Genomic DNA, 22,119 nt, shown 5'->3' on the forward strand with positions numbered 1-22,119 from the left:
GTTAATGTATTCTGAGATTTTACAAGCAGAAATGTCATTTATAACAGCAAACGAAGCGTCTTTGGCTTATTTTAACGGTTAGTTGTATAAAAAAAATGTCGGGCTCCTGGAAATTGACGAGCATTTGTCCAATTAATTTTTTTAAGACGATTTAATTAATCGTGAAATCAGTCAAAAAGCGATCATTCAGAAAACATCAGAAAACAGATGTACAGAAACGCTCAGTTTAGGGCTGTCACGGTACTCAATCTTTCTAACCGCGGTGAAACACTAACGCCCCCTTGTGGTTCAGCAGGTAACCGCCGCTACATTGCGTCCCCCAGACTGTAACACATCATCAAAATGAGTGAACAGAGCATGAGCGGTGGAAACGCAAGTTTATTAACCACAACTGAGTTCGTCTCCTTAAAGATATTATCTGGAAGATTTACATTTAAGTAAATGTCTGTTAAGTCACTATCTATCGCCGAACACAATGGTGATTGAGCCTATGGCCCGCTGATGAAAGCCTTTGCATTTGCAGTATTACAGACTGGGTGTCTGTGGTGACTTTCGTGGACAAAATCACAAGCAGCGCCCAGTTAGTGACGCGTTGTCCACCAGCCAGCAGTGGTTGGTCTGCCAGAGAGGGTAGGCGGAGCTTTTCCAGTCTCTGCAAGTGTTGCGAGTTAATAGTAATCTACTATGGCTGAGCAAACAAAGAAAAGATCGATGACTACAGATACAACTTCAAAAATAAGTGAAAATCTAAAGAAAAGAAACAAATTCGACGCTCAGATGAAGCAAACAGTCTGAAAAGGAAAGCGACCAGTTATAACCGGAGCCGACCGTGGACGTCACACATGCAACACTCTGGATATCTGGGAAGTGTGCTCCGGCAATTACAGTTTATCGCCATAGGTGCCGCCAAAGAGAACGAAACTGAGATCTTCGAGATTATACCTTTTTAATTGTAAAAATAAAATCGCTAGTTTTTGTTGTAGCAGCTAAACTAGCATGTCGCAAGACTGCACACGGGCTTGTCTGCGCTGATTAGATGCGCAGAGGGTTGAAACAGCCAGGTTTCTTTTGCTGATTACAGTGATTTTTTAAAGAGCTTGTTCATAATGTTTTGTTCTGTATGGAAAGATGAGCTGCTTCCCTAGGACGAATGGATAGTGAGTTCACTGTGTCCCTTTAGATTTTTATGCATCAAATTGCATTTAAAAAAAACAGCAGCGATGACGTTCACTTGGCCCAGCCCGTGGTTGGCGTCACATAACTGTGGTATTGCGGCGATGCGGTTGCCGTGACAGCCCTAGCTCAGTTTGCTTTTCTTTGTTTGATTAAATAAATTAAATTCTCTCTGCTTTCGGGTCCCATAAATAAAGTAAATGTTTGTAACATGTCCTAAAATGATTGATAGTTCAATCACAAACTTAATCAATATATAACCTAACAATTAAAACCAAACATGCAGTAAATGAGTTCATGATGCCTTCTGACAGCTTTTTTTCCGACTGGTTGTGTAACTCTATTTCCACATAAATCATGTGCTTGATGTCACAACACGGTAATAAACTCTGCATTCCCTCACAGAGACCAGCTAATGTCACACACAGTAAATCACACATGAAATCATGTTGTAGCAGCTCTGTTGTAGTTTCACATCCCGGCCTGACAGCCCAACTCTTTTGAAGACCTTTATTAGCGTCGGCTAAGCAAAAATTAGCATAATCTCTCTGCGCAGTCGTCAAACTTTTCCAATTTGTAGTGGATTTGAAATAAACTTTAACCAGACTCACTGAATTAGAACCAGTATACAAGCCGCGGAGGTTATTACACTTGGAGACGAGCATTTCTCTGACGGACAGTGAATGCAACGCTTAAAAATGTGCCCCTTTGATATCATGTCAGAAGCTGTTCTGTCAAACTTTAACACCACTCAAGTCCTGCGGTATTTTGTTTCCCCATCTTTCCCCTCACCACACTGAGGCCTAACTGAGGCAATATGGTCGGTATCAATGAAAACTTTGGTCCCTTTAGCGTGAGCAGCTGTGGTTCTGAAGATCACAGCTCATATCACGTCCTTCTGTTTTTGTTTTCCTCTTTGGGAGCAAAAGCAAAAGGTTGCCAATGGCAAAGCTGGATAATTGTGAGCAGCTATGAGTGAAGCCAACACAAAGGGACGCAGTGTTCTCCTTAAAGGCTTAAAGTCTCTACTTCAAATCCCAGCAGCGGCATACTGCAAACGCTAAATGTGACCAAGTAGTTTTATTAAGCACAAACGGTGCCCACTTTCTGATTCAAGGAAGAAGATTTTTACAGCACATGGTGCAAGACTCTTAAAAAAGCCCTGCTATGTGTCCTCACTTAAGTCCTGACCCAAGAAACAGTCTGCAAATTGTTAGCAATATGGCATCATTTTTTTATATCCTTGCGATTCCTCGGAGCATGTCCAAAGTTTGTCTTTTTAGCTTTAGAGCATTTTCATCAAACTCGAGCTTGCACAGAGAAGGATTTTCTGTCTTTTGTTTCAGAGAATTTCTCAATAATCCTCCGTACATCATCCGTTTCATTAGATTGGGTCAAACATGGCCTTTAACTGGTCCCCATCTGCCTGCTGGAGGGTGGTTTGTTGGCCCCTGGTGATTCACATCCTCTGATCATTCCAGACTTTATACTTCCTGGTGTTCCTGTTGTGTCAACAGGGCTCTTCAACAGTTTTTGTGTATGCAAGTTTTTATATTTGCACTTTTTTTTTGTCAATTGCAGCACATGCTTTTGTTATTTTGAAGGGTAATATCAGAAGAGCAGCCAGCCACCTCCGCTAAAATAACTAAAATCAGAACTCATTTTCAAATAAAAAAACTTGTCCTGATAGTTGTGACAAAGTGGTGCTGATGTGCCAAAAGATTCAGCATTTTGTATTTGTGAAACCGGTACTAAATATAAAGCTGTGTAATGCTTGTGTATTTCTACATGTTATACGGTAACAGTCTTCAGCAAAACCTCGGAGGCTAGATCTGACATGTTCTAGCGAGGTACATGCTATGCTATGTTTTCATGCTCCCAGGTGTGTTCAACAAATATAGCTCAGTAGCTCGTAATATAACAACTTTGTCCCTCGTTATATAACGACTTTATTTCTCGTAATATAACGACTTTGTCCCTTGTAATATAGCGACTTCATTTCTCGTAATATAACGACTTTGTCCCTCGTAATATAACGACTTTGTCCCTTGTAATATAGCGACTTTATTTCTCGTAATATAACGACTTTGTCCCTCGTAATATAACAACTTTATTTCTCGTAATATAACGACTTTATTTCTCGTAATATAAAGGCTTTATTTCTCATAATAACGACTTTGTCCCTCGTAATATAACGACTTTATTTCTCGTAATATAACGACTTTGTCCCTCGTAATATAGCGACTTTATTTCTCGCAATATAACAACTTTATTTCTCGCAATATAACGACCTTGTCCCTCGTAATATAACGACTTTATTTCTCGTAATATTACAACTTTATTTCTCGTAATATAACGACCTTGTCCCTTGTAATATAACGACTTTGTCCTTCGTAATATAACGACTTTATTTCTCATAATATAACGACTTTGTCCCTCGTAATATAACGACTTTATTTCTCGTAATATAACGACTTTGTCCCTTGTAATATAGCGACTTTATTTCTTGTAATATAACGACTTTATTTCTTGTAATATAACGACTTCATTTCTCGTAATATAACGACTTTATTTCTCGTAATATTACAACTTTATTTCTCGTAATATAACGACCTTGTCCCTCGTAATATAACGACTTTGTCCTTCGTAATATAACGACTTTATTTCTCATAATATAACGACTTTGTCCCTCGTAATATAACAACTTTATTTCTCGTAATATAACGACTTTATTTCTTGTAATATAGCGACTTTATTTCTTGTAATATAACGACTTCATTTCTCGTAATATAACGACTTTATTTCTCGTAATATAACGACTTTGTCCCTCGTAATATAGCGACTTTATTTTTCGTAATCTAACGACTTTATTTCTCGTAATATAGCGACTTTATTTCTCGTAATATAACGACCTTGTCCCTCGTAATATAATGACTTTATTTCTCGTAATATTACGACTTTATTTCTCGTAATAAAACGACCTTGTCCCACGTAATATAACGACTTTATTTCTCGTAATATAACGACTTTGTCCCTCGTAATATAACGACTTTATTTCTCATAATATAACGACTTTGTCCCTCGTAATATAACGACTTTATTTCTCGTAATATAACGACTTTGTCCCTCGTAATATAGCGACTTCATTTCTCGTAATATAACGACTTTATTTCTCGTAATATAACGACTTTATTTCTCGTAATATAACGACTTTGTCCCTCGTAATATAGCAACTTTATTTTTCGTAATCTAACGACTTTATTTCTCGTAATATAACGACTTTATTTCTCGTAATATAACGACTTTATCCCTCGTAATATAACGACTTTGTCCCTCGTAATATAACGACTTTATTTCTCGTAATATTACGACTTTATTTCTCGTAATATAACGACCTTGTCCCTCGTAATATAACGACTTTATTTCTCGTAATATAACGACTTTGTCCCTCGTAATCTAACGACTTTATTTCTCGTAATATTACGACTTTATTTCTCGTAATATAACGTTTTTACTCGTTATATTACAACTTTATTCCTGAAATCTCAGATTGTTTTTTTTCTTTATGGTGGGCCTAAGACATTGTTGTAGATTACAGCCTTTTGAGACTTATCTTATTTATTCTACCTTTCTTTAAGGGCTGGGGTCTCATAAAGCTTTATAATGGTTGTGTGTATTTTCATACTGGGACTAAGGAATAGTATTTCTAAGCCCTTAGGTGTCCTTTAACTGTCTGCTATTGAGTAAAGCCCTGCTGGGTCAACAAATAAGAGACAGAAATACCATAACCAGCTCGTCTCATACGTCCATCAGCACAGAAAGTCTGTTTTTTTCATTTGCATTTAGTGTTTTGTTTCTTTGCACATCTCATCAATTCAAGAACATGTAATACAGGTGTTATGGACACTTTTGTTGTCTTTTATTTACCTCCGCCTACTTCCAGCCCCTCAATTTCTACTGTTTTTACTGAGAATATCCTCCATCAGGCTATTTCAGTGAACCCCCTGTTTAACAGAGAGGATGGAAAACAGAGAGAGGTGAAAAGACACCAGAGAGGAAAACGAAATCTTCAAAGATAGCATGGGGCTGGGTCTTTTCAGAGCTGGAACCGGCCCACATGGTAATTTGAAATGGTAACGGGGTGGCTCATTCACAGAACATCAGCGGTAGTCCGAGCTGGTTGTTGAGCCGTGCCATCATCTCTGCTGGAGAGCTTTTGTCATGTCAGATGGCCATCAAGAGGCCACTGTTGACACTCTCTTTTTAAATACCATTATTAAGCCTCTTATAATTGACTGTGACAAGCTGCCTTCAGGAGAGGTAGAGCTGGAGTGCTCTAACACGGAAGAGCAAGTGGTCACTCTGTTTGAGTAAGAATAACTCCTGTAATTGTCCACTCAGATAAAGACACCCAAAGTTTCAAGTACAGGATAGCAAATTAGAAGTTAGTAGCTTTTAAAGACTTGATTCCAAGTTATTTTTAATGTTTTTACTTTAGAAATCACATGTTTTAGAAGATATTTCTTCCTCTCTCCTGGCCTCACACGATGCAAAGAACCAGTCATAAATATCTCCCATGTGTCTGGCATCTCCAGTTCCACTTCCATGCGTCCTGGCAGATGCCAGCGATCCGCACCATGTGGCCGCTGACTATTTGGCCGGCATGCTGCACAGACACGGAAGCAAAGCAAAGTATGAGGAACTGTCAGACACGCTGCCAGCGTGTTGGCCCAGTTTCCCCAGAGCTCTCAGAGAGAACTGGACGCTGGTCTGTCTGTCCAAATCACCCCATCGTCGTGCATGTAGTGCATATGCAGCACGCTTAGTCCCCATGGACATAAATACACACACACGCACAGTGTACTCCTCAGGTATGTTTTTTTTTCTCTTAACACACTTGTATGCTTGTATTTAGTCATTTTGCCTTCATGATGCTTATTCAGAGAAGAAATCTGCCATGTTGAGGGATGGGTATCCAGTATTTTTACTGGTACGTGATTGGTCAGTACCAAAAGTACAATAAGCTCATGGACAAACAGTGCTCCTATCTGTATTTAACGTTCTGTCTTATTTAATGCTTTCATTCTTACGTAGCTGGCATCCCTCTCCTAGTAAAGTGTAGATTTTGAGTTGCCATGACAACCAGAAAAAATGTTGTATTGCTTATGATTGTTACTGTTCCTACATTTACTGTAAATGACCACAGCCCTTAAGTCCAGTAACAACCCCCCTTCCAGAGGCACATTATCAAACACCCGAATAAAGACATGTCTTTGTTTTTTGCACCAAATAATGGAGAGTAGTACTGATAAAAGTATCACAAAGTATCGATATCGATGAGCAGCATTGGTATCGATACCTGTATTGATAACATCTGATAACCACCCCCCATTTTTGAAACACAGGCAATATGTAAAGAAGATATTGAATGGCTAAATGGCATTAGAGTTAATTAGCAGGATGTTTGTGCTTTAAGAAAAAACTAATCAACTCATAACTAATTGTTAAAGCCAGCATTAAGTGCTGGTCGTACAGAAATGGGTTGGGTTGCCGTATCTTGTAAACAGGGCCGATGATGCAGAGTGGACTTATTTCAGCAGTAGCTGATGTGAGATTGACACGTGCAAACAGGGACAGACATATAACAAGAAGGCAGCAACTCAGGAAACAGTTAATGTTATAGTACTGCTCATGGTGGATTCATGTTGGGTCTCTCTCTTCATAATATAAAAAGAGTAACGTGTAGACCTGCTCTTTTTGTAAAGTGTCATGAGATAACATTGGTTATGATTTGGTGCTATACAAATACAGTTTGATTGATTGATTGATAGTGTGCGTTGTAGGAATGTAATTGTGGTGGCTCAGCTCTTTATTAGCTGGTAAAGTAACAGTTTCAGTTCAGTGATGGAGCAGCTGTCAGAAGTTTAACTTCAGTGGGCAGCTGTAAGAAGTCAGTAAGTTGTAAAAGTCATGACTTACTTTTTACCACAAATAGATGAAGTCTGAACTAAGCATAAGGAAAGTGACTGTTGTACCATGACGCGGTCAAAGATAGTTTGCTGCCTGTCAAGCCCATCAGAATTTTAACATTGCTTAAAATGATACTTGAATCTTTATACAGTTAAACGTAATGTGTTTTGGTGTGTACACGGCTTACAGTATGTCTGTGCAGCCAAGACTATATAGCCTGTGTTAGTTAATAGAGTCTGTCTGGTAATGATTATCTTCTACACTGTAAAAAAACACTTGTTGTTTGAACTAAAAAAAGTTAGTGTCCGGGCTGCCTTCAAATTTTAAGTTGACTTAACTTGAGAAGATAAGCTAAGATAAATTTGTCTCACCTCAAAACATAAAATGTTTCTAGTTAAATTAACTTGTTATCCTTTAGTTTACCCAACTTGTAACCGATAACCTTCTAGCTGTGAGACATAAACACAAAATATTAAGTTATCACAACATTTAAAATGCTTAGTTTAGTTACTATGACTGATCCTTTTTACAGTGTATATCACATCTGAATAAATAAAGAATGGCTTCCTCTCGTGTCACTGTGAACTGTATTTTGTGTAACACTGATGAAGTCTCAATTTTCATCGCAAGGCTTTTTTTTATATTTAAAATTTGACTAAATATTTCCTGTTGGTGACAAAGTTTCAAACAACTGCGACTCACAAGACAAATCACATAGTACGACAACAACAAGTAATTCATAAGAGCGACTAAATGTTATCCAACATCTGTTCCTCTCTCACTAACAGACAGCACTAAAGCACTCAGGCAAATGTCAGGAGGAAACAGGGAAACTAGTTTATTTGTAACCTACGTTTCCCTCCATCATCTGTCTCCTCCGCCCGCAGAAGTTATCCTGTGCTGGGGTTTGTCTGCTTACTGCTTCTTCTTTTTAATGTGCGGGTGTATCGTCCATGTCGTCTAACCTTTGCAGATGTGAGAGAAGAGAGCCACCTTCACTTTCCTCCTGTCCTCTTTACATGAAATCAGTGACGCCTTCAATGAAAGGCACGCTCAGTGGACACTCTTTTGGCTGATGTCCCTGTGAGAGAAATCATCGTGGCTGCTGTACAGGAGGACAGTGATGCCTTTTCAGTGTGGCAGGCAGAGGCAGGCAGGGACGGGAGTGGAGCCCAGCGCAGGTAGATAATTGGTGACAGAAAGTGTCTACAGCGCTGGTGCACTATGGGGAACAGCAATGACAAATAGCAGAGCTCATAAGCCCACTGCAATATCATCAGGACTGTGTGTGTGTGTGTGTGAGAGCTGCAGACCCACGCAAACAAACCACAGGAGAAAGGCACCATGAGGCTTTAAGGCGCGCCCCGCTGTAACACAACAACATTACAATACCTTACACAGCCTGATGTAATCCTCAGTCCTCCTCCAGATCAACTCTTCATACTCTAATTATTCGGATTCTGCTCCAATTAAGTATTGATTCTTAGCAGATGGTTATGGGTTTATTAGGTTCGGATGAATTTTTGCATATAAACGTAATTTCTCCGTGTTTACTTGAAACAAGTTTTAGCCCCGGGAACGAGCGGCACAGGTGTGTGTTTTGGAAGCGGTTTGTGGGATATCTGCCTTTGATATTTAAACCCCAGCTTGCTTAAGTTCTGATGTTGCTCTGTCTTTGAGTATCCTTGGGCATTTTTCTGCTGAAAAGGTACCCTGAGGACACAGATAGCCAGACACAGTGAAAACAGAAAGTACAGCTTGTTTTCCAGCACTGGGTAGAGGACGGTAGCAAAACAGAGATTGTGGATGTCTACATTTTCCCCCCCGAGGTAACCTGGTTTATGCTTATGATGATCTTACTCATAACTGCATTACTTAAAGGTAGATAGTGTTGTTATTTAAAAGTTTAAAGGCACAGTCAAAGGCTTATTAAGCTGACAAGGAGCAAGCACATCTAAACTAAACTTGCTAAATCACGCCATTGACTAATAGCTACTCCATTATAAGTTAGCAACCTTAATATTGAGGGATTCTCGCATTATAGTAACGCGTAAATAAATATACAAAATGGGAATAAACTGACCAGTACGGGAAACAATAGAAGAAGCAAGGAGAGCTTTGTGACTGCTAGAGCTAGCATATTCACATCATGCTAGCATGTGTAGTTAGCTTTGCAGCTACAATGGTTTACCAACTAGCCCTGCTAGCGGTTTTGTAGCCTGTAAAATTACGTATTTGCAAACAGACACTGATTCAAATTTTATTTGGGAGTTTCTAGCCTGATGGGGCCCTTTTTACAGGAGTTGAATTAATGAAGGAGTTAAAGAAGCTTTACAAGTCTTTGTTTGTAGCAGCTACTTAGCATCAAGTTAGCAAGTTAAGCTTCAACAATTCTGTAAATGTTAGGAAATGTCATTCTCTGTACATTTTTACACATTGCACACACTACCTGGCTTTCTTTATTTTTCCTCTGATATTTAACATTTCATGCAGCTGCTTGTAGTTCTAAAATCAGCCACTTCACTGCCAGTTAGCAACCTTGATATCGAGGGATTCTCGCATTCTAGTAATTTGTAAGTAAATGACAGTATGGACAAAATGGTAATAAACTGACCAGTACGGAAAAAACAGAAGAAGCCTGGAGAGCTTATTTGACAGACTAAAAGTATCATGCTTGTGTGTGTTTGTAGTTAGCTTGGCAGCTATAATGGTTTATTAACTAGCCCTGCTAGCAGTTTCGTAGCCTGTAAAATTTCGTATTCACAAAGAGACAAGGATTCATTTTCCTTTGGAGGTTTCTGCTGTGATGGCGCTCTTTTACAGGAGTTGAATTAAAGGAGTTAAAGTGGTAAACTTGAAGATCTCAGTTTCGTTCTCTTTGGCGGCACCTCTGGCGATAAGCGGTAATTGCAGGAGCACACATTCCAGAAGTCCAAAGTGTTGCATGTGTGACGTCCACGGTTGGCTCCGGTTGTAACTCTTGATTTTCCTCGCTGACGGTCGCTTTCCTTTTTAGACTGTTTGCCTTCATCTGAGCGTCGAGTTTGTTTCTTTTTCTTTGGATTTTCACTTATTTTTGAAGTTGTATCTGTAGTCATCGATCTTTTCTTTGTTTGTTCAGCCATAGTAGATTACTGTTTACTCGCAACACTTGCAGAGACCGGAAAAGCAGCCGCTTAGCTCCGCCTACCCTCTCTGGCAGACCAACCACTGCTGGCTGATGGAAAATGCGTCACTAACTGGGCGCTGCTTGTGATTTTTTACTATAATACTGAAATGTAAAGGCTTTCATCAGTGGGAAAATTAGAAGAAGCTTTGAGAGCTTTTTGACTAGAGCTAACATTTTCCCATTATGCTAGCGTGTGTTTGTAGTTAGCTTGGCAGCTACAACGATTTACCAAGGAGTTAAAGAAGCTTTACAAATCTTTGTTTGTAGCAGCCACTTAGTAAGCAAGTTATTGAGTTAAGCTTCAGCAAACGTCATTCTCTGCACATTTTTACATGTTTCACACCATCTGGCTTTCTGTATTTTTCCTCAGATATTGAACATTTAATGTAGCTTCTTGTAGTCCTACAAGCAGACATGCTCGGTCTGTAAGCCCCGGAACGATTTCTGTGAATGGTGATCAACCTGAGTTGCCCTCCAATCAAATCCCCCCCTCCCTCTCCACTTTCTGACAAGTGGAGGAGACATCCAGTGGCCCTCCTAATGAATTCCCACTAGCTCTCTGTCTGCTCCTGGCAACATGCTTCCCATTTCTATTAGCCCTCCACTGAGTCAGAGGGAGGAGGAGGAGGAGGAGGAGGAGGAGGAGGTGTCCGGGACCAGGAGGGAAGGAGAAACAGAGAAAGACATATCCGGGAAAGAGAAGTAGAAGGAGGCATGTGGTTAACGCAGTGCTAATGGTCATCTCCTCTCTCCTCCATGCTTGTCTCCAGAAGAGGAGAACCTGGGCTCGCCAGGAGACGTGATGTTCAGCGGTATGCATCCCAGTCTGTCTTTAGAATCACAACACGCACACACCTCCTTACCTCTTCTTTCTCACCAGCTCATTTTCTCTCCCACAACCTTTCCAGATGGATACCTACTCCTTCTTTCCTCTCTCCTTCCTCCTCTTTCGATGTAAATCAGGCTTAATTGGCTGGTAGTATAAACTCCATGTCACATCACCAGCTGAGAGAACCTGTAAGCTGACCTGGGGGCCTGGTCTCTGTCACACACACGTACATCTGCAGTACCTCTCTCCTTATGGGGACCGTCCACTACCTTACCTCAACTCTACGCTAGTTTTGCCCTAATCCCGGTTCTAAATTTAAATCTGAACTAAACATCTAGAATAACGTCTTTAAGGCCTGTATGTCCCCAAACTGAGCGCAGAGACTCACACATACACGCACACACTGTTCAGCAAGCTGTTGCCTTTCCAACCTATTGTTAGCAAAGTTCCTTTTCCTGCAGCGTGTTGTTTCTAATTAGACCAAGACAGCCGGCTCTGCCTCATGTGCAGCACGCTCTCTAACACACACACACACACTTGCGGAGACACACACACATGCTCTGCCAGGTGGCCTGTTTGCCCACAAGACTCACCCCTGAGAGTCGAGCCCACGGGAAGCGGAGCCGGCGCAGGTGAACTTTAAGCTGCTCGGGCTCGAGGAGAGTCTCTGAATATTTGATGCACGTGGGTAAATTTCAGTTATACACTTAGCCTTGATTTTTATGTGAACATGAAACGGGAGTTATACCTTTTCTTGATTAATATTTGCACAAACAGAAGTGTGAAAATAAGAAGTTGTGACCTCCACGGGTGGCTGTCTGAGGGACTATTTCCTTTCATGCGTTCCAACTTCTTGAAGTCTCTGCTCCGCTTGCAGCATCGGCTGAAACCTGACGTTTCTAATTTATTTCACTCGATTTTTCTGTCTTTCAGGTAAACAGGACTACAAGAAGACAAAGTCGGTCTTAAAGGCCACACGACTGAAAGCCGAAGCAAAGAAGACGTCCTCCGGATTCAGGGTGAGACAGGCTTGGATCTACTTTCTCCTCAGGACTCCTGAAGTCTGCATCCACACGTCTTCCTCTATCTCCGCTCGCCTGTCTGTCTCGGCCCATCTGTGATTCCGCTTTACTGTCTGTCTGCCAACCATCTTCTTTCCATTTGTCTGCCTGTCTGAGAGCGTGTCTCACTAGATCGCTTTTCATATCCCAGACTCTAAGCGCCGTTACATCTTACTGTAGGTCTTTTGGGAATGTGGCAATATCTTTCTACCTGGAATGAAGTGATGTGGCCCCCTGCCTAAACTATCAGTGGAAAAAAGGAAGGAATGGAGGAGTCCTCTGTAGAAATACTCTGTCATAACTTCTGAACACATTATGAATCCTTGCTAGGGTTATAATTCAAAGGGTTTCTTAATCTTTTAATGGTAAAGGTTCAGTGGAGAGGCGTACGGAGATACTAAGACAGAGAAGCTGGAAATATAACGAGAAGAATGCACATAAAATATGCTTACATTAAAGTAAAGGGAGGCGAGGGTGTTTCCAGGAGAGAGTAGCGCATCTCTCTCTTGCTGTGTCACACTGCAGAGATTAGGAGCCGTTGTGCAGCCAGAGATGGATGACTCCGCGTTTATCACACTGGCAAATGTGGCCCAGCTGTTTATGCTTCTCCGCACACAGTTACCATTAAACATTTGACTGTTTCAAGGTTTCTCCGTGTAGAGTAAGCCCTCGCACAACATTTAAAAGTCTGTAAATCTGCTTTAAAACTGCAAAAAATCAATCCTCTGTGATTTTTCACAGGTGTTAAAAGTTAAAAAAAGCTGTCACATATATAATTCAGACATGTTTCTGTTTATTTTCCTGCGTGGCATTGATAATGTGTTGTGTTTACAGTACTTTAAAAGGCTTCGCTTCCACATTAAGCTTCAGTTGGCGCGTAGTACACAGACACGAACAAATCACAGTGAGGATTAAACACTGGGTGAAACGGTCAGGTTTTAAAATATGCATCTCTTAGACACGCAAGGCCTCATTAAGCACGTCTTTAATCCAATTAGATTAGTCCATATCTTGAAATATTGATATTGCTTATGAATAATTCAGCGTTTTCACGCCCAAGACGAGGGGGAATTTTCAGAGGTCGGATTAAAAATACCTCTGGGACGAGTATATTAAACTCACTCAGACCCTTTGGCCCCGAGTTCGATTGAAATTCAGCCCAAATGTAATGGATATTTGGTCATGCTCGCTTTCCCATCGAGTCCTTTTAGCGTTTTATATAGTTGTGATTTTTACACAGCTCTGATGACGGTAAAAAGCTCCCTCCTCTCTGTCTTTGAACCTTTAGTTAACAGCAATTATTTGGTTCCAGTTTTATTCTTCCCTTCTCTTCCTCCTTCTCCTCTTCTTTCCCCACGTCCCCCGGTTGAGACGCTGCTCTCAGATGCAGCTGGCAGCTCAGAAGGGCCAGCAGACTTGCGGGCACAGAGAATCTGGCAGCTGCCGGGCCAGGCTGTCTCGGGGCTGTCCTAGTAGCAGGGCAGTCTGGGTAAGTTGGCAGAAAAAAAGGATGGAGAGACTCGGAGAGAGAGAAAGTGAGAGAGGGAGAACTTCTGTTCTCACTGCGAGCGATCACAAAACGTTGACCTCAGAAAGCGGCAGAACCAGCCACTTGTTGCACCCGTGTGTGTTCTTAAACACACGGTGACTCATGGTGTGTTCACAGAGGTAGCTTGTTGCCGCCTGAGTGCGAGCGTGGAAACGTTTCCTGTCCAGCTGCGTCAAACTCTGGATGGCGTGAGGTCACGAAAGGCAGAGATGAAGAAACTGGCAGGAAGTCTCTCTTCAGTTTGCCCAGAGAAGAAGAAGAAGAAGCACCCCAGAAGTAGCTCCAGCACACTCGCTTGCAGCGCAGGAAACAAGCCTGCTGCCTTGTCTAATTGGCACTCTAGCCTTCTGTTCAGTTCTGCAGTGTGTTCCCTCGGTCTTATTTAGCCGCTGAGTCTGGAAAGTTGGGAAAAAGTGCTTATAGAATTGGCAGAGGATGGAGGATACAGATAATAACTCTGGGTACGTTCCAGCTGTCATATGTGAATGTACGTTGTGTGTATGTCGTAAGAGTGAATCAGTTTTCCCCACAAAGTCTTTTAGCAAATCCGTCCAATTTCACCAATCAGTCTTTAGGTTGCAGTACACGTACGTTCAAACACTTTTATAACCTAAATCATGAAGCAGGAAGGAAGCAGGCAGTAATTATTATAAACACTGACAATCAGTGCTAAAAAGCATCAGAATAAACCATGAGGTTTGGTGTGCTGATTCATAACATGTCTCCTGCAGCCTCTCGCTGAAGCAGAGTTTTGGATCTGTTATCCGCCCTGGCCATTTATTTTATGAGGCTCATTCAAACACATTCAAGTGGGTGAGGAGCGTTGTCAGATAGCAAATGGAAATGTGTAGCTTTTATAGCCTTTTATGCTTTAATAATTTATAATAAGATAAATCAAATACTCAGTGAGTTTTTATGGTGGTGTTGTTACGTTTGCTACGGTGGCCCTGAGAGCTCAACGCACAGCGACTTTGGAAAACGCCTGCAAACACACAAAACACAAGCACATGCGCCGCATTTAGAAAACGTGCAGCAAATACAAAAACTTGAACGTTATTCCATAATAATAATAAGAATAATGCTAACGCTAGGTTTTGTTTATTTATTTATTTATTTGCACATATACACGCATACAAAACAGACGATTACAATATTAGTAAAAGAGATTAACATTGTCCCGGAGAGGTTAGAAGCCAAAAAAGGCTTGTGAAGATTTCTCCCCGAGTAAATATCACTAAAAGATAAAAACAAAAATTTCCTGAGTGATCAAAATTTTGAGACTAAGCAGTAGTAATACAACATTATTGAAGATATATTGACTAGACTGAGGATTATTTTTACAGAGTGGAATGCATTGAAATGGTATCCATATAGTGTTAAAAGTCTTGGCTAATTAGAGTCCTTTTCAGATGTTTTTTGAATGATGATAATGTAGATGTTGATTGTAGTGATGGAGGTAGGTTGTTCCAAAGAGATGCTCCTCTGTATTTCAAAGAAAATTGATTAAGAGAAGTCCGACAATACGGAAGATGGAAGTCATTTGAGTGTCAATCATAAACAAATTCTGGAAAGAGCTGGGCAGGTCATTCGTTAAGTGTACATATTTATACATGAAAACACGAGTCTGGTATATGAAGATTGAGAGAAGTTGGCATTTCTAAAGTGGGGCACAGATGAGTCACATCTTTAGAGGTTAACAGCAGATGTCTATGTTATAGGGGTGTGCACTTTAACCGGTTAACACTACCAGTTACACGGTTAAATACATTTTTTTATATATTTGGGAAACACACTGTTTGTTGTCGTTAGCTGAGCTGAGAGGAGAGAAAAATGAAATAATCAGTTAAACAGTTTAAAAACTGAAAAAACAAAGCTTTGTTGCATTTCTCTGCTCCTGGGAGATCACGATACTGTCCGTATTCTCCGCTGTCAGTCTCACAGGCTGCGCACGTCGTCAGGTCCGGGCAGGATCTTATGTTTATTAAAGTTCTGTGTGCTGACCGTCAAAGAAAGGAACACTGTAAATGCTTATTTACTCATTGACGCTGCTGGATGACATGACTGTATGCTCTATGCTCTATGTAATGGACAGTGTATTAATGTCTGTGGACACGATTGTCGATGCCACAGGTAGTTATGTCTGAGGATAATAATTAATTGACCTCTTAGTTGCGTGTGTGCGTGAGTGTGTGTGTCTGCAAGCATTAGAGAGAGAGCATCAGAATGAGCGTGCATGATGGAGAGCTTGTTGTCAGTCCCCGGCTGTTTTTCTAAAGAGGACTTCAAGAGGACCAAAAAGTACATTTTAATTGTCGGTTAGCCGGTTATTAACATCCCAAATTCACATCCCTACTATATGATGTCTGAATCGTGTGATCACAATGTTAAAATAAAGCAACATAAACTCAGATTTTAGAACATTTTTCAACCCCACTCACAAATAACTGAAATGAGTCTCAAACCGTGTCAACAACAGACATGTCCCGGCTGTTTCCTGTCGGCCACTTTTTATTGTGCCCCGGAAACAGTTCCCGCAGGTTCTGTTGTTTTTTAAGCGTTTTGTATTTTATGCTTTTTGCATTTGAAGCGCTTTTGTAGCATGTTTGTGTTTGAAGCGTCTCTGGATGGCATGAGGTCACGAAGGCAAAGATGAAGAAACTGGCAGGAAGTCTCTCCTCAGTTTGCCTAGAGAGAGAAGAAGAAGAAGAAGCACCCCAGAAGTAGCTCCAGCACACAAGGCTTTTATTTGAAGGGTTCTTGTATCTGAAACGTTTCTGTTTTTGGAGCATTTTGTATTTGAAGCATTGAATGCAATTAGATAACAGTACGTATCATAAATGTAACCAGATGTCATGGAAGTCCTTTCATTGTTACATTGAGAGCAGCTTATGATGCAAACACTGAGTGCTGAATGATCGCACATATTTGCTCGTTCCATCTCATTCTTAATTTAAATTTTTTTTTTGGGCTTCTGTTTTACAAGTTATGGTTGTAACTCGAGTGTCTCTCTCTTTTTTTCAACTATTGTTTCGGACAAAAGAAGCAATTTTTAAGCCGTGGCTCTGGGAAAGTAGTGATGCCCTGAACAGATATGAAATAGATAAAGAATCCAAGATGCACGTGCTGAATTCTGGCAAGATGCTGTTCTCATATCAAGGTGTAAAATCTGCTCTTACAGCCACAAAGCAAATCCATAAAATCATCAGCAGCTTTTATTAAACCCACCTGAAATATAACCTAATGGCTGGTTATTTGTCGCTGTGACTTGTACACATGAGACATGCTAACCAACAGTTGTTTGTCGCTGCCGTCTGACGCCCACATTCAGCCACGAGCACACCGAATCTCTCTTTCTTAACACGTACACACACGCGCACGCACACACGCACACAAACAAACCCAGGAGGAGAATAAAAGGCGGGCCAGATGAGGGGACGTCTGCTGAGCTGTGGCTTGTCGCCAGGGTGACAGGGACCCAGCTCACAGCATGCCGAGTGTGCTGCAGCTGCCGCCGGCGCTGAGAGAGCCACATGATGAAGATGATGATGTGCTCGGGCCCCATCCAGAGGTCTCCATCAGAATGTGGGCAGAGAGGCTGTGCGTTTGCGTCTGAGTGTGTGTGTGTGTGTGTGTGTGTGTGTGTGTGGGCGTATAAATATGTTTGCGAGGCGAGGCAGGAGTCAACACAGTGGGCCACTCTCCTCGAAAACAATGATCTCAATCAAGTGCAGGTGCTTCCTACAACTCGAGTGTTTTCACCAAAACCCCTCCAGCTTGTTTTCATAGACGAGTCGCTGCAACCAGCTGTTGTCTTTCAGTCGGAAAACCTGAAGCCAAGTAAGAGGGGGAAAAAACCCGTACTGCGATGTCGCAGGTCCTTTTGTTTCAGCTGCTTACCTGAGTCGCACACACTTTGAGATATTGTCGGCAGAATTACAAACGCTCCTCTTTGTCATGTTTTTCAAAGCTGTGAGCGAACACAAGAAAAAGACGAAAACAATCAAGCCGCCGTGATTTGATAACGGTTTCTCTTTTCTCCAAGGCCTGGGCGAAATAGAAAAGTAAATCAAGCGGTGGGAGCCTGCCGGTTAATATATGAAACTAAAGTGCATGAAATTTAAAAGTTTTCCAATTAAGCGAGGACTTAAAGCTGTTTGGAGGCTGCCGGGATGCAGATAAACGTGGGCTGAGGCTAATGAAGACCAATGCGGCTGATGACTAGGCACTACAACTCGTACACAGATAGCTGCGGATGCTGCGACGCCTTTTAATTGCCCCCCCCACCCCCACCCTTCGTCAGAGAGGAATTATTATTAGCCCCCACGCCACCCCTCGTTTGTGCCGAGTCTTATCTCGCTCTTGTTTTCTCTCATTTTGTTTTCCAGGCTCTTTTCTCTCTGCAGTTTGGCTGGTGGGTGAATCTGCAGTTCTCTCTCTCTCTCTCTCTGTGTGTGTGTGTGTGTGTGTGTGTGTGTGTGTGTGTGTGTGTGTGTGCGTGTACGTATGGCAATTACCGAACTGATGTTTTCTCAAATTGTCATTTTTTTTGTTACCTCTGTTTCTTTTACATCTGTCATCGTTTTTTCTCTTTAGTCTCGTCTTGTTTGCTGCTTTTCTGATTGTCATTTTCCCTCTCTGTAACCTTGAGTCACCTCCGCCTGTCACTCATGCATATAAGACATAACGGGACACGCATACTGATTCTCATATAGTTTACAGTATATACTTTCACTTCACTTTTCATTTCCACCTCTGTGGCCCAGTTTGCATCCAAAAAACTAATTTCCAAAATCAAATATTTCTCTTTCCCCCAATCAGTGTGTTCTTCTCGGCACTCGTTTAAAGCTCTCCAAGCTCTCCAGTGTTGATTAGAAAGTTTGCTGCTAATGAGTTCTCTTGATAAAGAATAACTGGCATTGTTCAATACTCTGAGTGGCCCTAATGAAACTCCAACTGATGAAGATTGTAATCGAGCGAGCGCCACGTAATGAACGAGCGCTCCAAATTCCCATTTTCAAGTTGAATGCCACTCCTCTGGAAAGCCTCAATTTGTTTGACAATTAGCCAATAGAAAATCAAAAAAAAGGAAGGAAGAAAGAAATAGGGCATTTTGTTGGAGAAAGTTTAACTAAGAAAAATGGCAGGAGAAGTGTGTCGACATGCTTCATACCTGTGATGCACCAGAGTATGTTTGTAAAGTAAAAGAGGAGAGTTTGTTTTAAAACAGATTTTTTCTTCAGTGGCTCAAATGAAAGTGATGATTGGCACTTCTGTAATTACAATTGTCTTTAAAAAAAAGAAAAACACAAGCTAATGAACAATATATTTGAGAGTCACACTTATATAAGCTCCACCAGGAACGCAGCGGATTTAGATGAAAGGAAGACAATAGGGATTTGGCAAATATAGACACTGATAAATAATAATAATTATAGAACAGTACAAACACATTCAAATAAAGTCAAGCTGCTCCTTTGTGTACAGACAGACAAGAGATTAGGCAGATACTGTTTAAACTATAAGAACAAAGTATCTTCTCTTTCTTCACTCAGGATGCGTTCCTGGTCATCGCAGCCATCCTGTTCTTCGTCCTCTGCGTCTACGCCTTCTTCTACCTCAACCTGAGCACCGAGATCAACCTGGATGTGGACGTGGATTAATGACAGGTGGTTATTGTGCAGGCACCTTTGTGTCAAACGACTTGTGTCTTGGAGCTCCCAGCTGCTCTGAAGTCCTGTTTAGGTTGGTCCACATTCTGTCAGCCTTAATATAATGTACACTTTTGGTGGCACGGTGACAATGAACTGCCTCTTCAGGGGAAACGACACAATGCATCAAATTACTGAAGTTTCTGGCCTTTTTTGAGATGTGCACTGTTTTCTATTAAGATGCTTACTTTTTTCATTCCTTTTATTTCTTGCATGGGAACACAAAATTAAACTATAAACATCAGTATCACTTCTACACCCATTATATCATGGTTTTAAGTTGGTCCGATAGCGATATAAATACTGTAAAGGCCTCCAATACAGCCTTTAGGGCCTATGTCCACTAACAGCGTTTTTTGCGCCACCAATGCAGTTCAGCATCCTCAGCGCAAAAACGTCCTCAACGTCAGCTGTTTTCTGTCACTGCGGCCAGAGCACTGTCAGTTGAAAAATAGTTCAACTTCTAGAGCAATGTCACTTCTCCCTCACCGACCAATCAAAATCAAGAAAGGGCAGGAAGATGTCCACAACAATGGCGGAAGAGAAGCTAATCCTTTCGTTTTTTTGAGGGTACAATTTCCAGGTCTCGTGCTGCTGCTAACATCAGGACATGATTCCTTTCCAGTGTTTTTGTTTTCTTTGTAAAATTTCCTTTAATCAAAGTGCTGCCAGACAGCTTTCGTAACCTAGCAACACTGAGAATCGATGAGAAGCGCTCTGAAATTGAGGTTGTGGGCGCAAATATTGGCGTTAGTGGACACAGGCCCTAATTGCAGTACCTGGTATTTAAGTGTAAACCTGTCAATGCACCAATCACATAACATGATTTATAAGCCCCCAAAAATTCTACTTCTGATTGGCCAATGCTATATGTACAAGTCTTTATAAGTCCAGGGATTGGAATCTGTATCATGAAGGAATAAATGATACTTGGTATCTCTAGATAAATCTTTTACCTCTGCTTCTTCTCCCAAAAAAAGTCAGTGACCTCGTCTGTTCTAAAATCTGCATTGAGCACAAAAAAAAGCCTCTTTTCACTCAAGTCTTCCAAACTCCAGTCGAGACAGAGCTCTGTTTAATCGTATTCTGCGGAGTCACGTCCCACTGTTGTCTCCACTAATAGAAAAATGTAAATCTCCCGCCGAACCTCTCGTCACATCGAGGCAAACACTCTCCTCACATTCCAGTGCACAAACCCTCTCCTGGCGGATATCTGCAGATCACAAAGTGTGAGATTAGAATCCACAAAGCCCTCGCCCTGATTGAACATGTGTGCAGAATACAGAACAACACATTCTACCTGCCCGCCGCACATACATGCAGCACCAAGGCGGGATTAGCATTACAAATATGATCCTGTTCTTTCATTTGAATGGAAATTACAGAGACGAGCACCTTGATCATTCCTTCTTGTCAAATGTATGTTTTGTTGTGTCACTACAAGAGAAATACGAAGGTTTGTCAAAGCCTTTTTATCCCACTGCTTAACTCTTTGTTGCACTAGGGCTGCTGTGTGCACGGACTGACCTTCCATTAACCTTTTCAGTCCAAGTGCTTCCACTGTTTGAGAGATTCTTTGTTGGCAGCAGAGTGCAGTGTCAAGGGCTTTTATTTAGTCCATTTATTTTTCTCAAATTGCATATTTTTTCATATTTCTATTCCATGTTTTTCTCAACATGCATCGACTCTAACTAGCAATAGCGATACTGCTGTTTAAAAGTCAATCGCTGCGTTGTTTTGGCTCTGACTCTTTTATATTACTGTAATAAAAAGCAAATACCAAATACACAAGCGGCCTTGTGACGTCCATTTCTTCTTTTCTTCTCTTTTAAAAACAAGTCTTATCTCTGTGCCTGTTGTGACCTCAGAGACAGAAATGTGAGACACATTTTGAGGTTTCAGTTTCCTCCTCCTTTCTCCCATGACCTCCTGACCTCTAGTAAAAGACGACATGTCCAAGAAACCATTATGATAAGCATGCACTCGTACCCTCACTCAGTGGCTTTTAACTGATATTGGTGCCCCTCCTCCCCACCATGTGTCACTCAAATGTGTAACAATAGATAGCCCAGCATAATAGACCTTCATACATGACCTGGAATCTTACCAGTCTTTACTCTGAGCCATATTTGACATGGTAAAAAGCAAGCTTCTTTTCACTGTTTCATGATGTTATGCTGTTTTTGAATTCGATAATTACATATTTTAATGTACATTAACGATTTGCTTTGTCATTTTTCAGTGATGGGATACTTTACATATGTTACATCAAAATTATACATCTCTTCTAAGGCAATGTAACAGATGCACAATGTGTAAGCAATTTGGAGACTTTTTCATCCGATAATACTTAAAGGGATAATGTGTAACAGGTTGTTATCGCAGAATGGAACCCTGGCTCACTATACACCATCTCGCTTACTTATGAAATCAATCATTTGACACAAAATATTGATTTGGAAATTATTTTATTAATTTAAAAATGATTGTCTTTTCCCTATAAAAATAGCCCGTTACACTCACAGTTAGACCTGCGTCACAGCAAGGGTTAACTCTAGCCTTCTTAAAATGAGCTAAGCTAGCTAATATACTCACATTAAAATGAGCTAAGCTAGCTGTTATTACTCACATTAAAATGAGCTAACCTTACTCACATTAAA

The 22,119-nt window shown here is 41.0% G+C and overlaps 1 protein-coding gene across 2 annotated transcripts in view; it reads left to right on the plus strand.

Annotated features, from left to right (window-relative positions):
- triqk (triple QxxK/R motif containing) overlaps window positions 1–21,230 on the plus strand; it is a 40,570-nt gene extending 19,340 nt beyond the window's left edge. For both annotated transcript variants that reach the window (XM_069681696.1, XM_069681695.1), the window contains exons 3-4: window positions 12,075–12,160; window positions 19,304–21,230. In XM_069681696.1, coding sequence (XP_069537797.1) covers window positions 12,075–12,160; window positions 19,304–19,411 — 194 coding nt within the window. In that variant the 3' untranslated portion in view covers window positions 19,412–21,230. The remainder of the gene's footprint in view (window positions 1–12,074; window positions 12,161–19,303) is intronic.
- Window positions 21,231–22,119: the final 889 nt, after the last annotated feature.

This window comes from Semicossyphus pulcher, unplaced genomic scaffold (assembly GCF_022749685.1).
Source record: "Semicossyphus pulcher isolate SPU_LCO1_2020_fin unplaced genomic scaffold, fSemPul1.0.p SCAF_5, whole genome shotgun sequence".
Taxonomy (NCBI): domain Eukaryota; kingdom Metazoa; phylum Chordata; class Actinopteri; order Labriformes; family Labridae; genus Semicossyphus; species Semicossyphus pulcher.